Genomic DNA, 22,147 nt, shown 5'->3' on the forward strand with positions numbered 1-22,147 from the left:
TGAAGATGGATCGTGCTTGCGTGCTGTAGAGTTTCTGTTTCTCCTTGCGTGGCAGATTGTGGTTTATGAGGTGTTACTCTGTTTCGGTATGTTCATTCACTAACCACACCTCCTCCCTTTTTCTCTGCTCCTGTAGGTGGTGGCTAGTGACGGGGTGCGGGCTATGATGGAGTCGGCCCTGACAGCCAGAGACCGGGTGGGCGTGCAGGACTTTGTCCTGCTGGAGAACTACACCAGTGAGGCAGCCTTCATAGAGAACCTACGCAAACGCTTCAAAGAGAACCTTATCTATGTGAGTGGGCGTGGACATGTGTACTGCTATCATAGAGATAGTCACCTGTGTCCCAGCACTCTTCATAAGGATTTATTTACATTTTAAATTATGAGTTCCTGTAATATTTTACTCATTTAAATATTTATTCTAAGCCTGATGTAACTGTGTGAAAATGACCTCACTGCTGTCGAACAGAGCAGTGAGCCATGGGCCTTGTTTCTCTTTAGTGTGGACCTCTGAGGTTTCTTTGTTTTTCTTTTTCTTTTTTTTTCTTTTTTTTTTTTAAAAAAAGCAGTATTATGTTGCACTTGGAAGAGGACAGACCTCTGAATGATGCAGAGATTATTTAGATTATTTATTTTTACCTCTGTCCACAAGCAGGCAAAGGAAAAATAATGTTGGGCATTGAGTTCTGAATTAAAAGCTCACAGCATGCTTGCCCAGGGTAAGACATGCAGTTAAGATGTCTATGTGTCTCTGATACAGCTATGGTGTGATTCTCATCACACAATACACACTCAGGATCCTACTAACAAAGTGGTAGTAGTAAAAGTCCATCATTTTCATGTAATGTGACCTCACGTTTCCTTTTCCTTAGACATACATCGGTTCAGTGCTGGTGTCGGTTAACCCCTACAAAGACCTGGAGATCTATACCAAGAACCACATGGAGCGATACCGTGGGGTCAACTTCTACGAGGTCTCACCACACATGTAAGTAATGTCAGCGTCGGCCGATCTCACAGTGCACAGCTCAGACTGATCCAGCGTGTGCTGGGTCTGAAGACTGCATTTGAGGTGCAATGTTGCATCCAAACTTTCATGGGTGCATTTTAGGCAGTCGGGGAGAAACGTGATGTTAGCTTACGACCTCCTCATTTTGAAACCTCAGGACCATAGTATTCAGTCTTCAATGGTAGTCACACTGTTGGAGGGCTACAGACTGAAATCAGAAAGCTTCCAGAAGTAGCACTCTTGTTCTTTGACTGCAGTTTTGTTGATAGTGACTGTACCATGGTTTGTTGTTGGCTTTGTTGTTTCAACTATTATGACATGGCTGTCGGAATGAGATGTTAACTTTATGACTGACTCTTAAGTAGCCCACGGCCTACCATCATAACAAATAGTGTTTTCCTCATCTTTGCTCCTGTGATGTGAAAGGCCTATGTTTGTGTGCCTGTCTGTAAATCCTGGATTATATAAATAATATATTTGAGTGAAAGCTTGGGGGGAGGATTCCGTGCTGTTAGGTGAATCACATTTCTGTAACACTGACTGCACCATTCATGGTGGACAGTATGTTTACTGTGGTCATGTTTTTGCTCCTACAGCCTAAAAGAGGAAATTTGTTGAAGCTTTGTGAGGTTTTTTCCTGTCGATGACATAACGGCGTTCCAAATATTGCCGCAGAGCATGTGGGAATACTTTCTCTAAGTGCCAAACTTGCAGAGTCAACTAGCTTATAATGCTGTGAAAGCCTGTCTGTCCTTGTATCAGTTAAAGTTTGTTTGAAAGGTTGCCACAGAAATGGTCAGAGAAACAATGCCGAGCATTATATAGGCTCCCAGTGGCATCATTGAAACATTTGGCGAGCTTTCTCTCTCTCTCTGCTGTAACCACTGCTAGTTTTTTCTTTTTTCTCCCAACTCTCTCACCTTAAACACTCGAGCATGTGGGTAAATGTTTTCTCGGCCCCTGAGTGGAAAGAAAGATGTGCTTTGGCAAAGAGTTGTGGAAAGAAAAGTAAGCAAATGATGGTACCAGAGAGAGGGAATTCCTCTGACCTGAAGCTGACCCTCTACAGTATAACTCAACGTATGCATACAAAAAGATGTAGCTAGTGTCACGGGGCCGTTTTCTTAATATTTCCAAATAAGCTGAAACAACATGGCAGTGGTGATAGCAGCACAGGGCTGACAGGCTATACTGTAAGTGAAACAGGCTGTTTTCCACTCTGGCCTTTCTGCTTCACACGGATAGTCTGCTATCTTTCCATGCTCACATGCCATGAGGCGCTGTCATATGTCACATTCCTAACGCAAGTTTTCCAAGTTATCCCAGCACAACATTTTTTTCATCATCATGACTGAACAGTAATCATGTGTTTAATTTTATTTCCATTTCACCTCTTGATCTGCCCTCTTTTTTTCCTTTTCTTTTTTTAAGAGTAAAATGGTCTTTAAAAGTATTTATCATTGGTAATCATAACTATTGAAACTGTAATTTACAGTCATGATGAATTTAGTTCTGCTCCACTCCTCCAGCTATGCAGTGGCAGACAACTCATACCGCTCCATGAGGACGGAGGGGAAGGACCAGTGCATCCTGATCTCAGGGGAGAGCGGTGCCGGGAAGACTGAGGCGTCCAAGAAGATCCTGCAGTACTATGCTGTCACCTGTCCAGCCAGCGAGCAGGTGCAGATGGTGAAGGACCGCCTGCTGCAGTCCAATCCTGTGCTCGAGGTGAGACATTGTGCCGTTTTGGCTAAAAATAATGGCCGAAAATGTTTTTTCTTATTATTTTTTTGAATAACTTAATTAATGATGGTGTGTTTAGATAAAAACCTTTATTTTGGAGGATGAAAGCGGTCCACAAGCACCAGAGCTTTCATCAGCGCTTGTTTAGGTGTCTCTATGTCTCAGCCAGATGTGTTCCAGATGTCTTTTAAGTGTGTGTGCATGCCCTGTACCCTGTAATCTGTGCTACTGTCCTAGACAGACACCGCAGGGAGTCTAATGGCTGCGGCTTTCTCCTTCCTTTACTGCTTTTTCCTCGTCTGTCAACCCGTCCTTATCACACTTGTTCTCTCCATTTTCCTGTTATCTCTACCTCTTTAATCTATCAATCATCGCTCTGCTCCTTATCCCACTCCACTCTGTCCTCCTTACAGGCTTTTGGCAATGCCAAGACGTTGCGTAATGACAACTCGAGCCGCTTTGGCAAGTACATGGACATTCAGTTTGACTTCAAGGTGAGCACAGCACGGTGATTTATACTGACAGCTACTTTAAGCAGTGCAGCAAGTAGAATCTCAAATGTAGCTGCTGCATTTTGACACTCGAGCATGAGAATCGATTAATGCATTATTTTTTTAAGTAAACATAAAATATGAAAAATATGAAAATCCCCATGGAACCTGCATGTTAATATCAACCCCAAATCACACCTCAGTACCCCAGCCTCACCCTCTCCGCCTCCTCCCCTTCGTCCCCCCTCCCTCTCTGGCCTTTGTTCCGTCGGCAGGGAGCCCCAGTGGGAGGTCACATCATCAACTATCTGCTGGAGAAGTCGCGTGTGGTCCACCAGAACCACGGGGAGAGAAACTTCCACATTTTCTACCAGTTGATCGAAGGGGGAGAGGAAGACCTTCTCAGACACCTGGGCCTGGAGAGGAACCCGCAGCAGTACCAGTACCTAATCAAAGTAAGAACGTAGTACCTGAACTCATGTTTGTGGTGCAGCTCATCTGAGTTTTTATTGAGCGTCTTATCATCATGGATGTGATCATAATCCTTAGTGTTAGCAGTGTTAGCACTGTCCATTCATGTATTCTAACTTGGTCTTTTTGGAAACTACAGTCAAAAAGAGTCCATCAGAAAAATTGCTATGCAGCTCCTCCTATGTGAAAATGCGTAAAAGCAGCTGCCACTGTGTCCTGTGTGTGTGTGTTGCTATTACAGAGATCATGAGGTAACCTAAGGTCCTCCTTGGATTATCTCATGACCAAACAGCACTAGCTTCAACATAGCTTGGCTGCTTTAAAGCAGTGAGGACAGCAGAGGAATGACAAGTAGAGTTCCTAAACTGTGGGTTGGGGTTTTTTTGAGGGGTGTCTAGGATAGTAATCAACATGTTAAAAAAGAAAGGTTGCTATTAATCATAAAATAGAAGTGTTTGGTTTAGCTAATTTACAATTGGATGGGAAGAGAAACATTGCTGATGAATAACTGATTTGTAAAGATTCACTCTCTCTCGCTGTGACCTGCCAGAAACCACTGGCCTGCACTGTGTGCTTGTCCTAATGGGAGCTTGGCTAATAGCCTCACGGTACAGGGTGCGGAGGGGTCCTCAGGGGAACGGTCTGCCTTTAAGGCACTAGCTGAACTCTCCCCCTCCCAGCAGCTACCGAGCAGAGCACCTCACATTTGTGTTTGTCTAAATAGGTGTTTAGCTCACATATAAGTAGGTGTTTACTTTACCTGTAAACAGCAATTTGCACATTAGCTGCTTTGTAGGGTTTGCTGGACATATTTAATAAAGGGGATGAACAGCTAAAACTGACTGTAAATAAGCAGCATGTTTAAAGTGCTTTAGGTCGTTCACATGTTTTTCTTCTTTCCACAGGGAAACTGTCCCAAAGTGAGCTCCATCAACGATCGCAGTGACTGGAAGGTAGTGAAGAAAGCCTTGACTGTGATTGGCTTCAGTGAGAACGAGGTGGAGGTGAGGACAAAGGCCACGCTGGCATGTATTTAGTTTTGTGGGAACATATAAGTTTAACATGGATAATCCAGTGTGCATTAATGCCCATGGAACAGTTTTTACTACAGGCTGTGCTGCAAACACTGAACTGTGTGTGCCTGAGGGGGTTGTTTCTGCTACTCTGTGGGCGTTTGTTGCTGAGAGTGTTTGTGTGATGTGTGTGTGTGTGTGGCTGTTATTCTAAAGTGAGATGTTTCTTGAGCTCAGCGTGGGAGTCTTCCTACATGTTCGTGAGCCTGGGCTCGCCTCCAAAGCTCTTTGAGATCCCACACTGCTCATAAAGTGAAGAACAGGTGTGAGAGTGTGTGTGTGCAGCTCTGGTTTGATACTCCCTGTTCTCTCCGGATCTTAACTTTAATCAAAGCAGCTCGTATCAGTCTCATAAAGATAGCCTTGGTAGTAACTTCAGGTTAATCTTATCACGCCACAACCCTTTGTTCTTCTCCTTTTTTCTCACTCCTGTTCCCTCCGTCTCTGCGTAGGAGCTGCTGAACATAATCGCCAGCGTTCTCCATCTCGGCAATGTGCAGTACGGCGGAGAAGACAGCAATGCCTGCATCACCTCTGACATACAGATAAAGTACCTGGCCAGGGTAAGACAATGTTAGGATCACGAACACGCTCAGCGCCACATAAAAGCAACAGGGCTTTTAGTTTTCAGACAAGTCCCTCATGGAAAGCAGAAGAAAAGTGAAAACAGAAGGATTGAGTGTCACATATAAGGTATCCTGTATGAGGCAGACAAATTGCACATTTCTTTTCACTTCAAGCAAACTTTGACAAACATCTATTGAGCTGCTTTAGGTAATAATTTTCAGCAGTCTGCCGAGAACGTTAATAGCTATTCAAACTGTCCTATTCACTTGATAACTGCTTGTGCCTCCCTACAGGCAGCAGTCAAGGCTGAATGCAGTCTGCTTCCAGACCATTCATCTGTCCCTTTTTCTTATTTACATTTAAATTTAACATAAACCTTAACTTAGATTCAATGTTGTTTTGTTTTGTGTTATGGGGTCAAAGGTTAAAAGTCACTGTAACACGTCCGTCTCGCTTTGTTAGTGCTGATTTTTGGGGGTTTGAAAACATTCTGGGAAAAAGGTTGATTTGGACTGAGATGAGCTGGTTTGGTAACGGCATTTTGTGCCATAACGTTCACGTGCATAATGAGGGAACATTTTCACACAGGCGAGATTTTGGTTATAAAAGGTCAAAGTTCACCTTTTGCCCCAAAAGGTTGATTCTGTTCATCTGGACGTAGCGTTTTCAGTGCGAGAAACGTTTCGTCACCCATCCAAGTGACTTTTTCAGACTCTACATGTAGAGTTGAATTCAGTATTATTGTCTAAGTTGTGTCTAAATTCAGTGTTTCTCACAACAGTATTTCTGCTACTTACTAAATGTTTTCTAATCGGGTATTGCCCAAAAAAAAGAAACTGCCCTCACTTCTGCTGGCAGGTTAGAGCTGACTTTGTGGAAATATGGGCCCCGCTCTTTAATTTGTCAAGCATGCGATATGATCCTATCATTACTTTCCACAGAGAAGGCTTTCATTCATGCCTTTAGTCTTCCAGTTAGACCAGGAGTCAGACCTAATGTGCAGATACCAGAGCAGTGCGTCACTGCCGACCAGCATGATGTCTGTGTGTGTCACCGTGGAGCTTCCTAACGCTGCCGTGCTTTTTTCCAGTTGTTAGGAGTGAATGTGTCGGTGCTGACGGAGGCGCTCACACACAAGAAGATCATTGCAAAGGGAGAGGAGGTGGGTTTGGATACACACTCTCATTGTGCGATAAGCATTTGTTTACAAAGCCTTCCTGTGTGTGTAATGTCTGCTCTAATAGTACACTGATTTGTCTAACTGTCCCCGCTGAGCCCCGTGTAACTCTGGTTTTGTCAGTCTTTGCTTGTCTGCACTTGTCTCTCACCTTCCTGTCTCTCTGTGTGTTTCATCATCAGCTGATGAGCCCGCTGAACCTCGAGCAGGCATCGTCAGCCCGGGACGCTTTAGCCAAAGCCGTGTATGGACGCACCTTCACCTGGCTAGTTAACAAGATCAACACGTCGCTGACATACACGGTATACACACGCACACATACAGTTGATAATGTTTTCAGTTCACCGTACTTTTCTGTTTAACCTGGAGTCAGTTACTACATCTGTCACACTGATTACTGTAGCACGGAGCACATCAGTGTCCCTGTATTGTTACGGCACAGCTCCACCTTGTGGGCACAGTCTTGTATCATGTCCTGTAGTACCTTACTGGTACTACAACTTGAACACAAATAGATTCAAATTAAAATAATTTTTAAAATCTGTTTTTGTTCTTGTTTTTTGCCCAAAATGTTTCAACGAAGACCATGAAGCTTTAAAGTTTAAATCTTAACTTGTGATTTTCCTTAATAAAATGTGTTTATTGATAAATTTATAAAGCTACCCTTAGTTTAACTGTACCAAAAATTAAAAATGTATAGACAAAGTTTCAAGCCATATCAAAAAGCGCACTAATAACGACCATCATACATGCTGGACGCTGCACATGCTCATATACATTGAGTGCATTTCTTATTTCTATAGTTTCACATTTGTCATGAATATACACGTTTTTTATATTATCACACCTGTTACGTGAAATAATCCCATTTTCAAAAAAGAAAGAAAGAAAAGAAAGAAACTATACCAGTTTTAGCTTGTTTTCTATTTCTATAAATTTAACTTTAATATTTTCTTTAATTCTTTTATCCTCAAGAATTAATCCATCTAATGTGAACCATTACCTTTAAATCTAGAGGCTTAAAAACAACCTTATTATAGTGCAGAAAACAAGAAGTAGACGTCTGGCTTACTTCTAGCAAACGTTTGCCTGAACCAGTCTTTATTTTTTTCTTGTTTTTTATTTTTTTAGCCAGTGAAAGAGAGTAGCTAACATACTTGGTTTTAAATTAAGTTTAGACTCTTCCTCTAAATTCATTACTTTACAAATTCTTTTCCAACCTCTCAGTACATTAATGCCATGGCAGTTATCAATCTTAATGTTTTATTTCTGCAGAATATTATTCAATCCAGTTATTATATAAATGCTAGCACTGGTCTGATTTACTGTATTGCTCAACCTCATTGGTAGTTTTGTTCTGAGCAGCATAACAGCAGTTTTTTAGATGATGAAATGGTGTTTATTGTATACTGGGACTTTCCTTTTCCTGTATATTACAAATGCGTTTTTTGTTTGTTTTTTCTAACAGGGCGACTCTTCCAAGAATTACAGTGTCATTGGTCTGCTGGATATCTATGGCTTTGAGGTCTTCCAGCACAACAGGTACAACTACCCCCAAATTAGCCAATGAATCCTTTTTCCCTGTGCTAGAAAACTTAGATGAACTCATTTGGATGTGTTCCACTTCCATTGTCATCTACTCCAGCGGTCCCCAACCCCCGGGCCACGGACCGGTACCGGTCCGTAAGTCATTTGGTACCGGGCCGCGAGAGTGAGACTCGGGTGTGAAATGTGTGGTTTTCAGGGTTTTTATCGGTTTTCAGCGTTATTTTGTTATCGTTTTTATTGGTAACTCGGTTTTCCTGGGTCTTTTCACGTGTGTTATGAATAAATCTTCTTTTTTTCAGTACCGGTACTAGTTTTATTTTGTTGTATTTATCCGCGACACCTTAAAGGCCAGTCCGTAAAAATGTTGTCGGGCACAAACCGGTCCGTGGCGCAAAAAAGGTTGGGGACCGCTGCTCTACTCTGTGAACAGTGTGACATAATGAACTAGAATCAACAGGTCTCCTTGCTTTGTCTTATCTGTCTCGTTTGTTGCATGTGTCAGCTTTGAGCAGTTCTGCATCAACTATTGTAACGAGAAGCTGCAGCAGCTCTTCATCGAGCTCACCCTGAAGTCGGAGCAGGACGAGTACGAGGCCGAAGGCATCACGGTCAGACACTCCTCTCTCTCGTCATATGTAGTTTCCCATTAAAAGTACCATGTGTTCCTCAGGTCTGGTTTCAGAAAGCTTAGACAGTGATGGCCGTGGACCTTTTCCATATGTAAAAAACCTGCTGTTTGCTTCTTCAGCTGCAGCAAATGTACATGTAGAATTTTTTTCTCTCCTTTTTAAAAAATTTTGTGCAGGGGTTTCCCTGCTCTGTGCACCGCTCTGCTCATGCTTTAAAGATTTCTTATTTACTTTTTGCACTTTTTGTTTGTTTTCATCAGTGGGTCAGTGAGAGTTCAGGCTCTGCAAAGAGCTCCTAATGCAATTGTGTCTGCAGTTTTCCAAAGTAAAGCCGATAATTGAATTCACTGTTCTGCTTTTTTCCCCTCAGAGTCTAAACTCAAAGTAATTTAGAGAAAGTGCACATATTTTTAGAAGATGCAGACCCATTAGAAACGAAGCCCTCTTATTGGTTGAGGTGAGGGAGGCGGGGGCCTTTTTTGTACAGATTAAAAATTTCAACCTCTTAAAAAGATTACATGTCAAAACAGGTCTGCACTGAAAGATGTTTCAAGATGCTGACTGTTCTCCTCACTTACTCTTATTCTCCTTATTTATATTCATTGAATTTTGATTTTGTTTGGCCCTTCAGAACAAGAGCATCTTGTTTTCATTCTAATGTAAATGTCTATGTGGTCAGAGAGCAAACAAGTTGTGGGAGAAGCTTGGATTCTCTTCTCAAAGAGTCCATTCTTATCTGATATCAGAGCTGTAGGCTGCCCTCTCTCTCTCTCTCTCTCTCCCGCTCTCTCTCTGCCGTCTCAGTGGAAATAGTTTGACTGTGCTAACAGGTAACAGGACCTGCAACCACCACACTCAGCCTGGGGTGCACTGTGCACTGTGATTTTGATTCTTGTGCTTTCAAGTTGTTTTGTGTCTTGGTCTTATCAATTTCTGGTGGCAGCTCAGATTTTAATGAGAAAAAAATCTATTAATGATTTCTTTTTCCTATCTGTGCAGCAGATCGTTGAGCTGCTCAGCAATCAATGTCATTTTTTTTTTCTCTTAATGATCTCTAACCATAACTTTTGCGCATTTCCAGTGGGAGCCAGTGCAGTACTTCAACAACAAGATCATCTGTGACCTGGTGGAGGAGAAGTTTAAAGGCATCATCTCCATTCTGGTGAGGAGATATGCTAGTCCCTCTCACTTATTGCTTATGATCTAGAAGCAGAAATATTTAAAGAATGTATGGGTAAGCATATTAAAAAGAATAGTCTTTAGTGGAACATATCAGACAAACAGGAATAATCCATGCATAGACAAGCACATAAACCTTTGTCTCCAGCTTATTTAGTGCGTAGGCCTGAGAGTGACAGTCGAAGCAAAAACTAAAAATGTAAAATCGGGGGAAAAAAACAAACAAAGATGTGGTGAATTTGGTTGAAAAGTGACAGAACACTTCAGTCTGCAAGCTCCTCAGACAACAGCAGATTCAAACCACAAACCTCTTCCTGCAGGGCGAGCACTGCTAACCACTGCGCACTGTGGGTCCAACAAGTGTTGGCTGTTCAGTAACTGCTATAAAGAAGCTCACCATGTATCATCTATATTTAGATATGTTACTGTATGAATGAATCAAACTTATTTTTTGTGTTTAGAGACATTTTAGGGAGAAAATCAAACATATACCCAAAGATTAAGAGGAAAGTTATGATTTTAAAATGTGAAAGGGAGATGTTCCTGCTTACCTCAGTGAAAATTACACCTTTTGTTAGGCAAGTGAACAAGACCTTTTGTACCTGACCTTTAATACACAGGACACAACAGGCAAGTGTGACAGCCAAACTCTGAGAGTTTGTAGTCACAATATTTGACCTCTCTGTTCATGTGTCACAGGATGAGGAGTGTCTGAGGCCCGGAGATGCCAGTGACTTGACCTTCCTAGAGAAGCTGGAGGACACCGTGGGCGGACACGCACACTTTGTCACGTTAGTTTGATATTCTCTCTTCTCATCCACAGCTTATACAGTGTGATCTCACATAAAGTTCAGCTTGTCAGACTTTGAACTATTAAATGTATCCAGTTTATTTCCTGGTAAATCAATGTTGTTTGTTTGTGTTCTTCCCTGCAGTCACAAACTGGCAGATGCAAAGACCCGGAAGGTAATGGGCCGTGATGAATTCAGACTGCTGCATTACGCTGGGGAGGTTAACTACAATGTCAACGGTGTGTGTGTGTGTGTGTGTATTTATATATATGTATATGTGTGTGGTTGTGTTGATGTGAGAGTGTACTGCTGTGAACAGTGTCAACATCAAAGTAGTGCTTCTTTTTTCTAAGTGGAAAAAAACAGCCAAGGACAGCGTGACCTCATGCCGTTGCATGTTTGTTATTGTGGTGAATTTGGCAAAGCAGTCAGGCATGTCAGACTCCTTTCCAGTACTAAATACCAGTACTGTTTGATAATACTCCCAGTAAGTGGTAAAAGCTCCGAGCAGAGTTACAGAAGCTCTAATACTTCACATAACAAAATCACATACATCAGGCCTGTTCTTGCACAGTTTGTTTGTAGCAGTGATGTAATGGATTTTTTTATAAAGTTTCTGACCATCTTCTTGACATTCAAACATAACAAGTAGCAATTTTGAACCCTTATTCTTAATGAGTCAACATTTCAGAAGCAACGAGCTAGTTAGCCACAAGTACTTCTTATGAACCTTGCTTGAAAAAGGTTAATTCACCAATTTGGAAGGCTCACCTTAACAGAGAAAGCATACAGTTAGTAGTTACGTTATCCATCAAATTAACCTGTGGTAGTAGTAGTAAGTACATTTGGATACAACTCTAAATATATCGGCCTTATTTGCTATTAAGCAAGCTGTTAAAGGTAACCTATTCTGTTCATATTTTTAAACTTTAATTCAGTAGCTTTGCACAATTCACAGTCCAAAATTATCCTTACGTATTTGCTTATCCCAGGACTTCATGCAGCCTTTTAGTTTAACGTCTGACTGAAACAAGACAACGTTCTTGTGACTGGATGCCCCTCACTAACAAAGTATTTGAATAGCAGTGGGTGTGGCCTGACCATATTAGAGGTATCCACTTTGAGTAATGTAACACTGAGCCAAGAGTAGAAAGAAGCATCAGCCTGAACCCTAAGTTTCAGTGACTACTTGTACCTACACTGATCTTGAGCTGTTTGCCGTGGTTAAAATGAGCATTTACATTACATTACATTGTAACAGGGTCATATATGAAAGGAAATGAGGAAAAGTCACATAGATCCGCTTTAAGACCACTTTGAAAGATCCTCAATTGAAAACGCTGTTAGCTAACTTTTTACAGCTGGAAAATCAGAAAATAACATTTTTATTTAGTGTGGTATAAAATCAAATTCAGTATTAGAAAAGTCTTCAGTCTGTCTAAATTGAAAATGTACCACTGTTTGTTTGATTTTTTTTTATTAGTATTATTATTGTTTTAGCTTGCCTGCTGCATTGGGAATTTTTCCCTTTGAAGGAAGACCAAGAAATAATCAGAGAATCTGGATTTTTTTCCTCTCTCACATTTGAAGAAGAGAAAGTCAGAGCAGTGGGCCAGTGATGAGTGTTAATGTGAGGTATTGCATTTTCACATCTGACTCTTTCTCCTTTCAGGATTTTTGGACAAGAACAACGACCTGCTCTTCAGGAACCTAAAAGAGGTGAGACAGAGTTTAAGCGAACCATTTTCTTTCCCAGAGTTGACGTTCAGGCTAAACGTACCCTGCGTGTGTGTCTGCAGGTCATGTGTATGTCAGAGAACAAGATCCTGACGCAGTGCTTTAACAGGGAAGAGCTGAGTGACAAGAAGCGTCCTGATACGGTGAGATACCTCAGTGTCCATCTGTGCCTCCCTGCTTCAATTTCTGAGGTTTCCTGAGGTCTGTCGTGTTTTTCCTTGTTTGCATCCCAGCATACTTTCCCACAGCAAAACAAACAGTGGTGTGTTTCCCTTCTCCAGTGCTGAGTGGGCGGTCTGATGGGGATTCTCTGTGGCTACCCACTCACTGAGGAATTCCCTGACACTTGTATGTCCTCCATGCACGCTCACTCACACAGGACCTGTCGCAGGCTGGCGGGTTAAGAGTCCCAGTACTCCACACTGGGCCCAGTGTTCAGTGTCAGCTGGGCTTGCCGTCACATCGCCGCCCCCTGCTTACGTTGCTCTTCTTAGCTCATCCTCTCTGTCAGCAGGCTTCAGTTTGCTCTTCTCCTCGTCACTTTTTATCTTTTTAAGTCTTTGCTCCATTTGCCACCTAGCGTCCTCTTGCCTTCATCTCTCTATCCCCTGCTAACCACCTCTCATTCATCATATTTCTGTGTCTGCCCCTCCAGGCAGCCACCCAGTTCAAAGCCAGTCTGGCGAAACTCATGGAGATCCTGATGTCCAAGGAGCCGTCGTACGTGCGCTGTATCAAGCCCAATGACTCCAAGCAGTCAGGTATGATTTCAAGTCCTTTTTCTGTTAATGTAGTGCAGAACACGATAGAGGGCATTCTTTCAAATGTTGTTGTTAAATGTTTGAATCGATTGTTCGCCTCATTCGGTGACAGCTAGTGGATCACGATTTCATAATGATCTCATATCCATCATTGGTCTAAGGAGCTTGGAAAGAAAAGCGTCTGGACTTCTTTAAGTTGCTTGAAGACGTTTCACCTCTCATCTGTTCAGTTCAGTTCTGAACTGAAGAAGCTTCTCGGATGAGAGGTGATACGTCTTCAAGCAACTTAAAGAAGTCCAGACGCTTTTCTTTCCAAGCTCCTTAGACTACGATGAACCTTCTCAGACATATCCATCATCAGTCTTTGCTTTTTTCAATGCAAAATCTAACTACGGAACAATACTTTCCTCACAAACACAACATAAATAATAAATCCAGGGCACAACAAAGAGTATAAGTGTGAGGCCAGGAAAGCGAGGAAGACAGTGAGGTGACACATAGGTGTCAGATGTTGAGTAAATTGGGAGCATTTATGTCCGTTTGTGTGTACCTGCATACACCTGACCCTCTCTCCCATATTATTGCCTCCTATTACCCCCTACAACAAAATGATGGTATTTTTGCTGTTATTGCTACCAGCTGCCATCACCACTCTAAGTGATGATAATAAAAACAGTTGACAGATGTGAGCTTTCTACTCTCTTTAATCTGCTCAAACAAAACCAGTGAATTTACTGGACATTTACAAAGAAGCCTGTTGTTTTGGTGGAGACCTGTGCTGATACTGTTTTCCAATTGCAAAGCTTACATTTAGGTGTAGTTCATAAATTTAGATTTCAACAGCATTAAAATGTTTCAAGTGCATGTAGTAAGTTTTAATTATGTGCTTTATTTGTCTCTGTTAATGTTTCACATTATATAAATTCAGATTTTCAAAATAAAATACTCCTGTAATAAAGTTGTTTTTTGTTGTCAGCTCGATTCAGATTGCTATGAGTGTTAGTATTTTTCAGAGGGTCAATGCCAGCTTTATGCAATACTTTTAGTAAAAGGAGCTTCAACAAGATAATAATTTCCCCACAAACCTCACATTCATTCGGATATTTCAAAAATTCTGACCAAAGCAGGTTGGATTTGGGGTTGTTGTTTTGTTTGTTTTGTTTTTTTTCTGCTCCATCAGTAGCTGCAGTGGACCTCTCCGTGTGGTCGTCAGTATATCGGACCAGCCCTTTGTTTCTCTCCACAGTTGGCCTTTTGTTGGTTTCACACTCTTTCTTTGTCCTGTGTCACTCCCACTCCTGCTGCTTAGCATTTACTGGTTTTCTCTGGTTCATTTTGCTCTGCTGCCTTTCACATTTTTCTCACTGAGCCTGCTCTCCCTCTGCTCTCCGTCACAGGTCGATTTGATGAAGTATTGATCCGTCACCAGGTCAAGTATCTGGGACTGATGGAGAATTTGCGGGTGAGAAGGGCAGGCTTTGCCTACAGACGCCGCTACGAGGTGTTCCTGCAGAGGTGATCTGCCACCACTAACATGTTTCCACAACATCTGCTGGTGTCATCGCAGCTATCTGTCACAAAGATTCTCACATAGAAACACATTAGTTTTAGTAATTCATTGAACATTATTTAGTAAAAATATTTAGATTCGTTCATAACTATTGAACAACGTAGTATTGAGTACACTATAGTAGCTTTTAACACCTACCAAAAGTCTCAAATACCTCCTCCTCATACCCCAAGTCATTGGCAGCAAAACAAGCAAAAAGTTCAAAGCTGCTCAACAGTGACTATTCCCAGTATTTAAACTCGATTTGAATGACAGTAAACCCATGCTGGTGTAGAGCTATTATTCTTCTCTCAGGTGAGTGGCCTTTTAAGCCAAAGTGTCTTAACTCACCTTCTGCTATCATTGCTAACTTTAGATTTGGAATAAAGGGTGAAAAAAAGAAGTTTCCTGAAGCAAAAAAAGGGGAAACAGAAAATTCCTTGTTACTTCCTGTGACGTTAGGCAAAAGCACTAAATCCTCACAGGTCAGAAGCTGGAACAAGGGATCAATTGGCAGTCTTACTACAGATAAATCAAACAAAGCTTACATATTGCACATTATTTCTCTGACTGGTTTGTGCTCGCCTGAGACATTTATTTACCTGTATGTCTTTATCTGTTAAAAAGCGGGTCTCTGATAATGATCAGGCAGAGCTGGCCTCCAAATAGAAACTATAGAAATAGCTGGCTAACCTGCTGTCTTATAAACAGCCAGACCCTTTTAGTTTTTGATTTAATTCAAATGATTACTTTGTTTTTTTTCTTTTTATGTTTAGATACAAGTCCCTGTGTCCAGGCACGTGGCCTAACTGGGATGGGAAGCTGTCAGATGGAGTTTCCACATTGGTCAAACACTTGGGATACAAGCCTGAGGAGTACAAAATGGGCAGGTCAGCCGCACTGTCTGATGAAGATGTCAAAACTCTTCTGTCATATCTGGCAGCTGTCACAGATCCTGTTGTATAAGAAGCACTGTCCCATATTTTGACTGACTTTATCATGTCTGTAATTCCATGTCTTTCATAACCACTTAGATCCAAAATCTTCATTCGCTTCCCAAAGACCTTGTTTGCCACAGAGGATGCACTGGAGACCAGGAAACACAGTCTCGGTAAGAGTTGGCAAGTGTCGATCTGACGCATCAATGCCGTTATATTGCTGACAGACAATGTGCTGCAGGTTTGAGCTTGTTGCCTCTGTCCCCACACAGCCACCAAGCTGCAGGCGGGGTGGAAAGGCTACAGCCAGAAGTGCAAATACCAGAAGCTCAGAAACTCAGGTAGGGAGGTTTATATAAAGTTCATACACGAGATACATGTGTATCTCATATTTACAGTAAATCTGAACCATTTATTTATGTGAATTTGCTGTATCTGGCAGCTATTGCAGTCCAGGCATGGTGGAGGGGGATCCTGGCCAGAAGAAGGGCCCAGCGCAGACGACAGGCAGCAAATACAATCCGCAGGTACAGATTATACCGGATCCAACCAGTAGATGGTGCCATACTTGAATGAAAACGTTTATCCATAGAGACCAAGTTTTTGTGTCAGAGGCTGTGGACCATTGGAGCAGCCTCAAGTGGAGATTAGAGGAACTGCAGTTTTTTGGCACTTTAGTTTTGCCAAAGGATTGTGCTTATGCGTGACTGTGAAATGTAACGTATGGGAAGCTCTGTTTGGTTTCATTTAAACATATTTAATTACAACCTTATTACTTTACCTGATTTGCCTTAATTACTAACAGTCAGATTTCGTGTTTTACTCAACAGACTTGCTTTGAGGATCAGTCCTAAAAATAATCATTTAAGTAAAGTGAAACAAAATGCAGAATAATTGTCAGAGAGACAATGAAATAAATGGAAAAAACAAATCATTACATCCTGAAAGCTATGAAAGAAATATAAGGGTGCTGTTTCATTCTAATGTTTCCCTTAGGATTAGTGTGAAGAAACTTTATGTTGCTGTTTTTGATGATTCCAGCTCCTTTCTTGTCTCTCCATCAGGTTCATCAAAGGCTTCATCTACCGTCACAAGGAGCGCTGTCCAGAGAACGAGTATTTCCTGGATTATGTGCGCTACTCTTTCCTCATGAACCTCTGCAAGAACCTGCCCAAAAATGTCCTGGACAAGAGCTGGCCCACTCCTCCAGCTGCTCTCACTGAGGTCAGGAGTCAGATTTGACTGAAAAATGTTCATGTAAATGTTCTGTCTGTTAGGACCTTCTCATATAGAAAATGAGTGAAAATTGAAGCCAGTAGTCAAGTAATGTGAAACTTCTGCGTGTCTGTAGGCGTCTGAGCATTTGCGTAAGATGTGCATGCAGAACATGGTGTGGAGTTACTGCAAGAAGATCAGTCCTGAGTGGAAACATCAGGTGATGACTGCCCCGCGCTCTCTATCACACTGTAAGTTTTCTGGTTTGCTGCTTGCTTCATTCACATCACTCTCGCCTTTGAATAGATGGAGCAGAAGATGATTGCCAGCGAGATCTTCAAAGACAAGAAGGACAACTACCCACAGAGCGTGCCCAAGCTGTTTGTCAGCACCAGACTCGGTAAGCCATTGCTCACTCTGCAGCCAACGAGCTACAAATGCTTTCAGATCAGTGAACGCGTCTGCTCTTATTCAGATGGCGAGAACATTAACCCCAAAGTTGTGCAGGCTCTGGGCAGTGAGAAGATGAAGGTTAGTGAAGCTTTAGACAATTTTAACTACAAGCTCAGCATCAGCATGTACTGATCTTCCTGCGCTTTTGTCCCCAGTATGCAGTGCCGGTCACCAAGTATGACAGAAGGGGCTACAAGCCCCGCCCCCGGCAGCTGCTGCTCACTGCCAACAGTGCCGTTATTGCAGAGGAGGGCAAGCTCAAGCAGCGCATTGACTACGGCACTCTGAAAGGTCAGAGGTCAAAAACAGACAGACGCTTCTCGTGTCTTCTTGTCTTTTAGCGGGTGTTTGTCACATAATTTGGAATAGTGATTGACATTTTGAAAAGAAAACAGCCACTAATTGTTGTGCTGTGTTTGCAGGCATCTCCGTCAGCTCTCTTAGCGATGGCGTGTTTGTTCTGCACGTGCCCAGTGAGGACAACAAGCAAAAGGTGAAGATGAGGACACCTAACTGCTTTGCTGCTGTTTTGAAGAAGGAAAAAAAAAGTCCCACAGAAAAAACTAATTTGCGTCTGCCTGTGTTTCCTCGCAGGGAGATGTGGTTCTGCAGAGCGACCATGTGATCGAGACCCTGACCAAGATCGCCATCTGCGCTGACAAAATCAACACCATCAACATCAACCAGGGCAGGTGAGAGGCAGAAACACACACACTGTTCCCCACAAAGCTGTGCACAGTCTGCACTGGTAATTTATGAGTGCCTCCATGATTCTCACTGCCCCTCTGTTGCTTCCCCAGTATAAAGTTTACAATGGGTCAGGGGAAGGAGGGGATAATAGATTTCACACCTGGATCAGAACTGCTGGTGGCCAAAGCTAAGAATGGACACTTGTCTGTGGTGAGTGTGCTTTATCATCTTCTGCATCATTATCAGTTCTATGTTTTTGTCAGCAAAGTGTTTACAGATGTTTGGGGGGAGGTTTTGTCACTTTGTTGTATACTTGTTTTTCAGTCTGCATTGATGAGTGCTGGTGCAGCTTTAAAGGGTGTATCTACACATCATTCACAGTTCTAAAAAAGCATTTAAACCAGCTTTCTTTTAATTGGTTGCCCGACCACCTGCCCAACAGTGGGTGGGTGGAGCATCTGTGTTCAAAGCCAGAGCAGTGTGCGTGAGATGACCATATTAGGTTGTAGTAAACACACGGCTTAATGCTTTTCAGCATTCTTTATTACTATCACACACACGGTTGCTGTACAAACCACAGCTACAGCTCAACATACCAACAATAACACTGACAGGAGCCAGTACAGACTTTAAAGCCAGAGAGGCGTGATTGCAGCTGCTGCTCAGGTGTGTCCACCTCCCCTGCAGTGGCACCGCAGACCATGCCCCGCTCTCAGTGATGTCATATAGATGCAAGAATAGAAAAACCTCTCCGAGCCTCTTAGCTTATTCAGTTCTATTGTTTTTGTTCCTCTAAGAAGAAAAAAGAAAGAAAAAAATGTTGCTAGTTACTACAGGAACAGCTTTGCTGACTGATTTGAATCGATTTACTGATCCTGACTGTTGTTGTATGCTGTTCAACTGCTGTGAATAAAGATTTTGGTGTAAAGCAGTACGCAGTAGTTTCTGAGTTAAGGTGAAACGTTTCTCCTCCGGCTCCCTTTCAGACGGCTCCCAGGCTGAACTCCAGATGATGGCCACTCTGACCACACACACCAGGACCCATGTCCTCCTGACCTCTGCCATCCACCAATCACATGACTGCAGACTCCACTCTGCTTAAGCCAATCAGATGCAAACTGTCACTAATGGGTGGCATGTGTTTCCGATTTAAACAAAAAACGATAAAAATCCAGCTAAACTAATTGATATATTTATGTTTATAGATAATATTTTTGGGATTAATACTGTTTAATGCTGTTTAAATATTCTGATTTTATATATGAGGCCAAGGGATAACAAATATATTTGGTGCAATTTTCTTGCACCAGCTGTTTATTGTGCTTTATATGAGAACATGACCAAGAAAACAATAAGGAAAGTGTTAGAATAGACGACAGTGAGATGAAGGGGGCTGTTGTGGATCAAAGTCAGGGTCAGCTGTTGCCTCTTTTTCTTTTTTTCCTTGTTTACTTTTTTATTTTTATTTTGCTCCTTTGTCTGCCTGACACTGCTTCGTTAACTGGGCGAGTTATTAAAGCTGTATCTTGTTGCGGAGTGTTAAGAACAAGGTTTGACAGCATGTAGGACAGATGCTGGGAGGTTTGACGAGGAGGAACAGGAACTTTTCGAACATTCGGTAAAGATTTGAGGCCAAAAAAAACTTTTTAGTGTCAGATGTGTCTGAAAATACCTTAAAGAGTTCAATTTACTACTGAATACTCTTCAAAATCTTTATTTGTACAGTGTTTGAGTAAGAAGAGAGGTAATTGTGAGAGAATCGCAGCAGCATGTTTTTTAAATGCTGCAAGAAAAGAACAAAGTAAGTGAGACGGGTTTGTGGTAAAGGCAAGAGAAAGACGGGGAGAGAGAAGTGAGGGTGCAGCAGTGGTTTGCCTTGATGCTAGGTGCTTGTGCCTTTCTCTCTGACTTTATTTACAACAGTTTTACAGCTCTTCACCGCCGTGTGAGAACCATGACGCTCCAATGAGTCGAGTTAAGTGCAGATGGGAACCTGCCATCCTCTCAGTGAACGTTGGATTAACACCAGCAGCAGCATGTGCAGCACACACCAATTGTTCACCACCACAGAGTCCCTCCATCACTATGTCTGCCCTCCGCTCCACCCTCCTGTTACACTCAACTAACCAGGTGTTACTACACCTAAATAGGCTTTCACCAGTCTGACAGCTAACAGCATTTTGGCTTTTAATAATAATAATAATAATAATAACTTTAGCCCTGTGAGACTAAATTTTAAAGCTGTATTTGGTTCAGCAGTGATTGTACTTTAATATTGGGTTATGTTAAAAGGCCAAAAGATGCTATTAATCGATGAGAAGATTGAATTGACAAGAGTCTCATGTCTTAATTGTAAATATGTAGCTACATCCAGCTTGATTTAGGAGAGAATAATGGGCTGGTTTGTGGGAAAGACTTTGGTTTGATTTATGGGAAATTTCCAGGAAATCTTGTTTGTTAAAAGTCCTCCTACACATTTGGTTTTGTAATCGTTAATGAAGACAGAATGTAACTCTGAGCTTTATATCTCCAATATAGCCTATTGGAAGGCTAACTCTTTTCTTTGCAATTATAATCAAGCTAAACAGTTTCCTCGCTGTAGCCTCATGATGTTCATTCACTCATATGTGACAACAAAAGTAGACTTCTCAGAGCAGGACACCATCTGAAAGGCCAAGAAAATGCCATCTGACGCCAACTGTCACAGCAGAAGTTGTTCAGGTGTAACACATCCTGTAGTCCAGTTCAGACATTTCTGTTTAGCCCTGTCTTACCTCTCATTCTCCCTGAAGCCTGCAGCTGAGACCAAAGATGGGGGAAAGGTTTTGCTCTGGAAAACTTTTGAGAGCAGCTCCAAAATGTTTCCACTTGATGTCAGAACTTTGTCTCTGAGTGCTGCTGCTGCTGCTGCTGTGTGCATTAGCCAAAGGCCCTGTTGATTTCTAGTGATTATGTGTTGTATGATTAATATGACGTTATGGTGTCGTACTAAATGTTGTTGGAGATGTAAATGTCCATTTTTGTTGTGTTTTAAATGAGCGACTCAAGCCAAACGAGGTTTGATGATGTGAAACGTTTTGGGGAGAAGAAGCTTTTTGGTGTTTGTTAACCCAAACTTGTCCATGTGCCTTTGTTAGTATAGCAATATAAGACGTGTCTGGGAAGAGGAAGACCTCTGTTAGCCTGCCTGGAGATGCTCCCTCTCTGTGTATAAGCTTTATTCAAACCAAGTCACAGATACACTCTTGTTATCACTCCTGAGTTACTGTATCCACCAAACCAATGTAGAATTCTGCCAACACACTAAACCATGACATAGAATTTGAAGAATGAATAAATTTGAAAATTAAAAACAAACTAGCTGTGTCTGCTGGGTGTTGCTTTTTATGTGTGTGTGTGACCTATCCTGTTTTCCAAAGGGGTTGTTAAGTAGCCCAGAGTTAATAAAATGGCAACAACATGCAACCCTGCTTTAGCAGGGTCCAGAAATGCCTGCTGATGTGTTTTGTTTTGTTTTTTTCTAATATTTTCCAGGTTGGTTTTACAATGTGAATAAGACCAAATGCAAATCTCAGAGTTAGGGTGTGTAACCAAGATTGTAATTTATTATTTTTTAAGATACCTGAAAACATTCATATTTATAAACGATTAGCAACTGAAACTAAACAGGAAACACTTAAAGTGAACCGGTTATGCTAATCCATATAATAAACACTCATCTGCCACTTTATTAGGTGCTAGACCTGAGTTGGACCCCTTTTGTCTTCAAAACTCTTTTTAATTCTTTGTGGCATCGATTCAACAAGGTGCTGGAAACTTGCCTCACAGATGGCTTTGTGGCATGATGTGTTATCCTGCTGGAAGCAGCCATCAGAAGATGCTACACTGATCATCAAGGGATGGACATGCTCCGCAAGAACACTCAGGTAGGCTGTGACATTTAAGCAGTGTTCAGGTGGTACTAAGGGCCAAAAGTGTGCCAAGAAAATAGCCCCCACACCATTAGGCCGCCACCTGCAGCCTGAACCATTGATACAAGGCAGGATGGATCCATGGTTTCATGTTGCCTACGCTAAATTATGACCCTACCACCCAAATGTGGCAGCAGAAATCGAGACTCATCAGA

The 22,147-nt window shown here is 42.0% G+C and overlaps 1 protein-coding gene across 3 annotated transcripts in view; it reads left to right on the top strand.

The window, feature by feature from the left end:
* The window catches only part of LOC102777444 (unconventional myosin-Ic-like), a 61,514-nt gene extending 40,136 nt beyond the window's left edge, over positions 1-21,378 (top strand). For all 3 annotated transcript variants that reach the window (XM_035916197.2, XM_006809305.3, XM_087850713.1), the window contains 31 exons: positions 137-292; positions 873-988; positions 2,539-2,737; positions 3,166-3,246; positions 3,519-3,698; positions 4,620-4,718; positions 5,240-5,350; positions 6,445-6,516; positions 6,714-6,833; positions 8,000-8,073; positions 8,582-8,687; positions 9,790-9,870; positions 10,587-10,678; positions 10,823-10,917; positions 12,351-12,397; positions 12,478-12,558; positions 13,071-13,176; positions 14,574-14,691; positions 15,502-15,615; positions 15,760-15,836; positions 15,936-16,004; positions 16,106-16,190; positions 16,728-16,887; positions 17,015-17,098; positions 17,185-17,278; positions 17,354-17,409; positions 17,487-17,622; positions 17,754-17,824; positions 17,926-18,023; positions 18,132-18,231; positions 19,008-21,378. In XM_035916197.2, coding sequence (XP_035772090.2) covers positions 137-292; positions 873-988; positions 2,539-2,737; positions 3,166-3,246; positions 3,519-3,698; positions 4,620-4,718; positions 5,240-5,350; positions 6,445-6,516; positions 6,714-6,833; positions 8,000-8,073; positions 8,582-8,687; positions 9,790-9,870; positions 10,587-10,678; positions 10,823-10,917; positions 12,351-12,397; positions 12,478-12,558; positions 13,071-13,176; positions 14,574-14,691; positions 15,502-15,615; positions 15,760-15,836; positions 15,936-16,004; positions 16,106-16,190; positions 16,728-16,887; positions 17,015-17,098; positions 17,185-17,278; positions 17,354-17,409; positions 17,487-17,622; positions 17,754-17,824; positions 17,926-18,023; positions 18,132-18,231; positions 19,008-19,034 — 3,105 coding nt within the window. In that variant the 3' untranslated portion in view covers positions 19,035-21,378. The remainder of the gene's footprint in view (positions 1-136; positions 293-872; positions 989-2,538; positions 2,738-3,165; positions 3,247-3,518; positions 3,699-4,619; positions 4,719-5,239; positions 5,351-6,444; positions 6,517-6,713; positions 6,834-7,999; positions 8,074-8,581; positions 8,688-9,789; positions 9,871-10,586; positions 10,679-10,822; positions 10,918-12,350; positions 12,398-12,477; positions 12,559-13,070; positions 13,177-14,573; positions 14,692-15,501; positions 15,616-15,759; positions 15,837-15,935; positions 16,005-16,105; positions 16,191-16,727; positions 16,888-17,014; positions 17,099-17,184; positions 17,279-17,353; positions 17,410-17,486; positions 17,623-17,753; positions 17,825-17,925; positions 18,024-18,131; positions 18,232-19,007) is intronic.
* Positions 21,379-22,147: the final 769 nt, after the last annotated feature.

The sequence above is a fragment of the Neolamprologus brichardi genome, chromosome 14, assembly GCF_056152115.1.
Source record: "Neolamprologus brichardi isolate AB-2024 chromosome 14, ASM5615211v1, whole genome shotgun sequence".
Taxonomy (NCBI): domain Eukaryota; kingdom Metazoa; phylum Chordata; class Actinopteri; order Cichliformes; family Cichlidae; genus Neolamprologus; species Neolamprologus brichardi.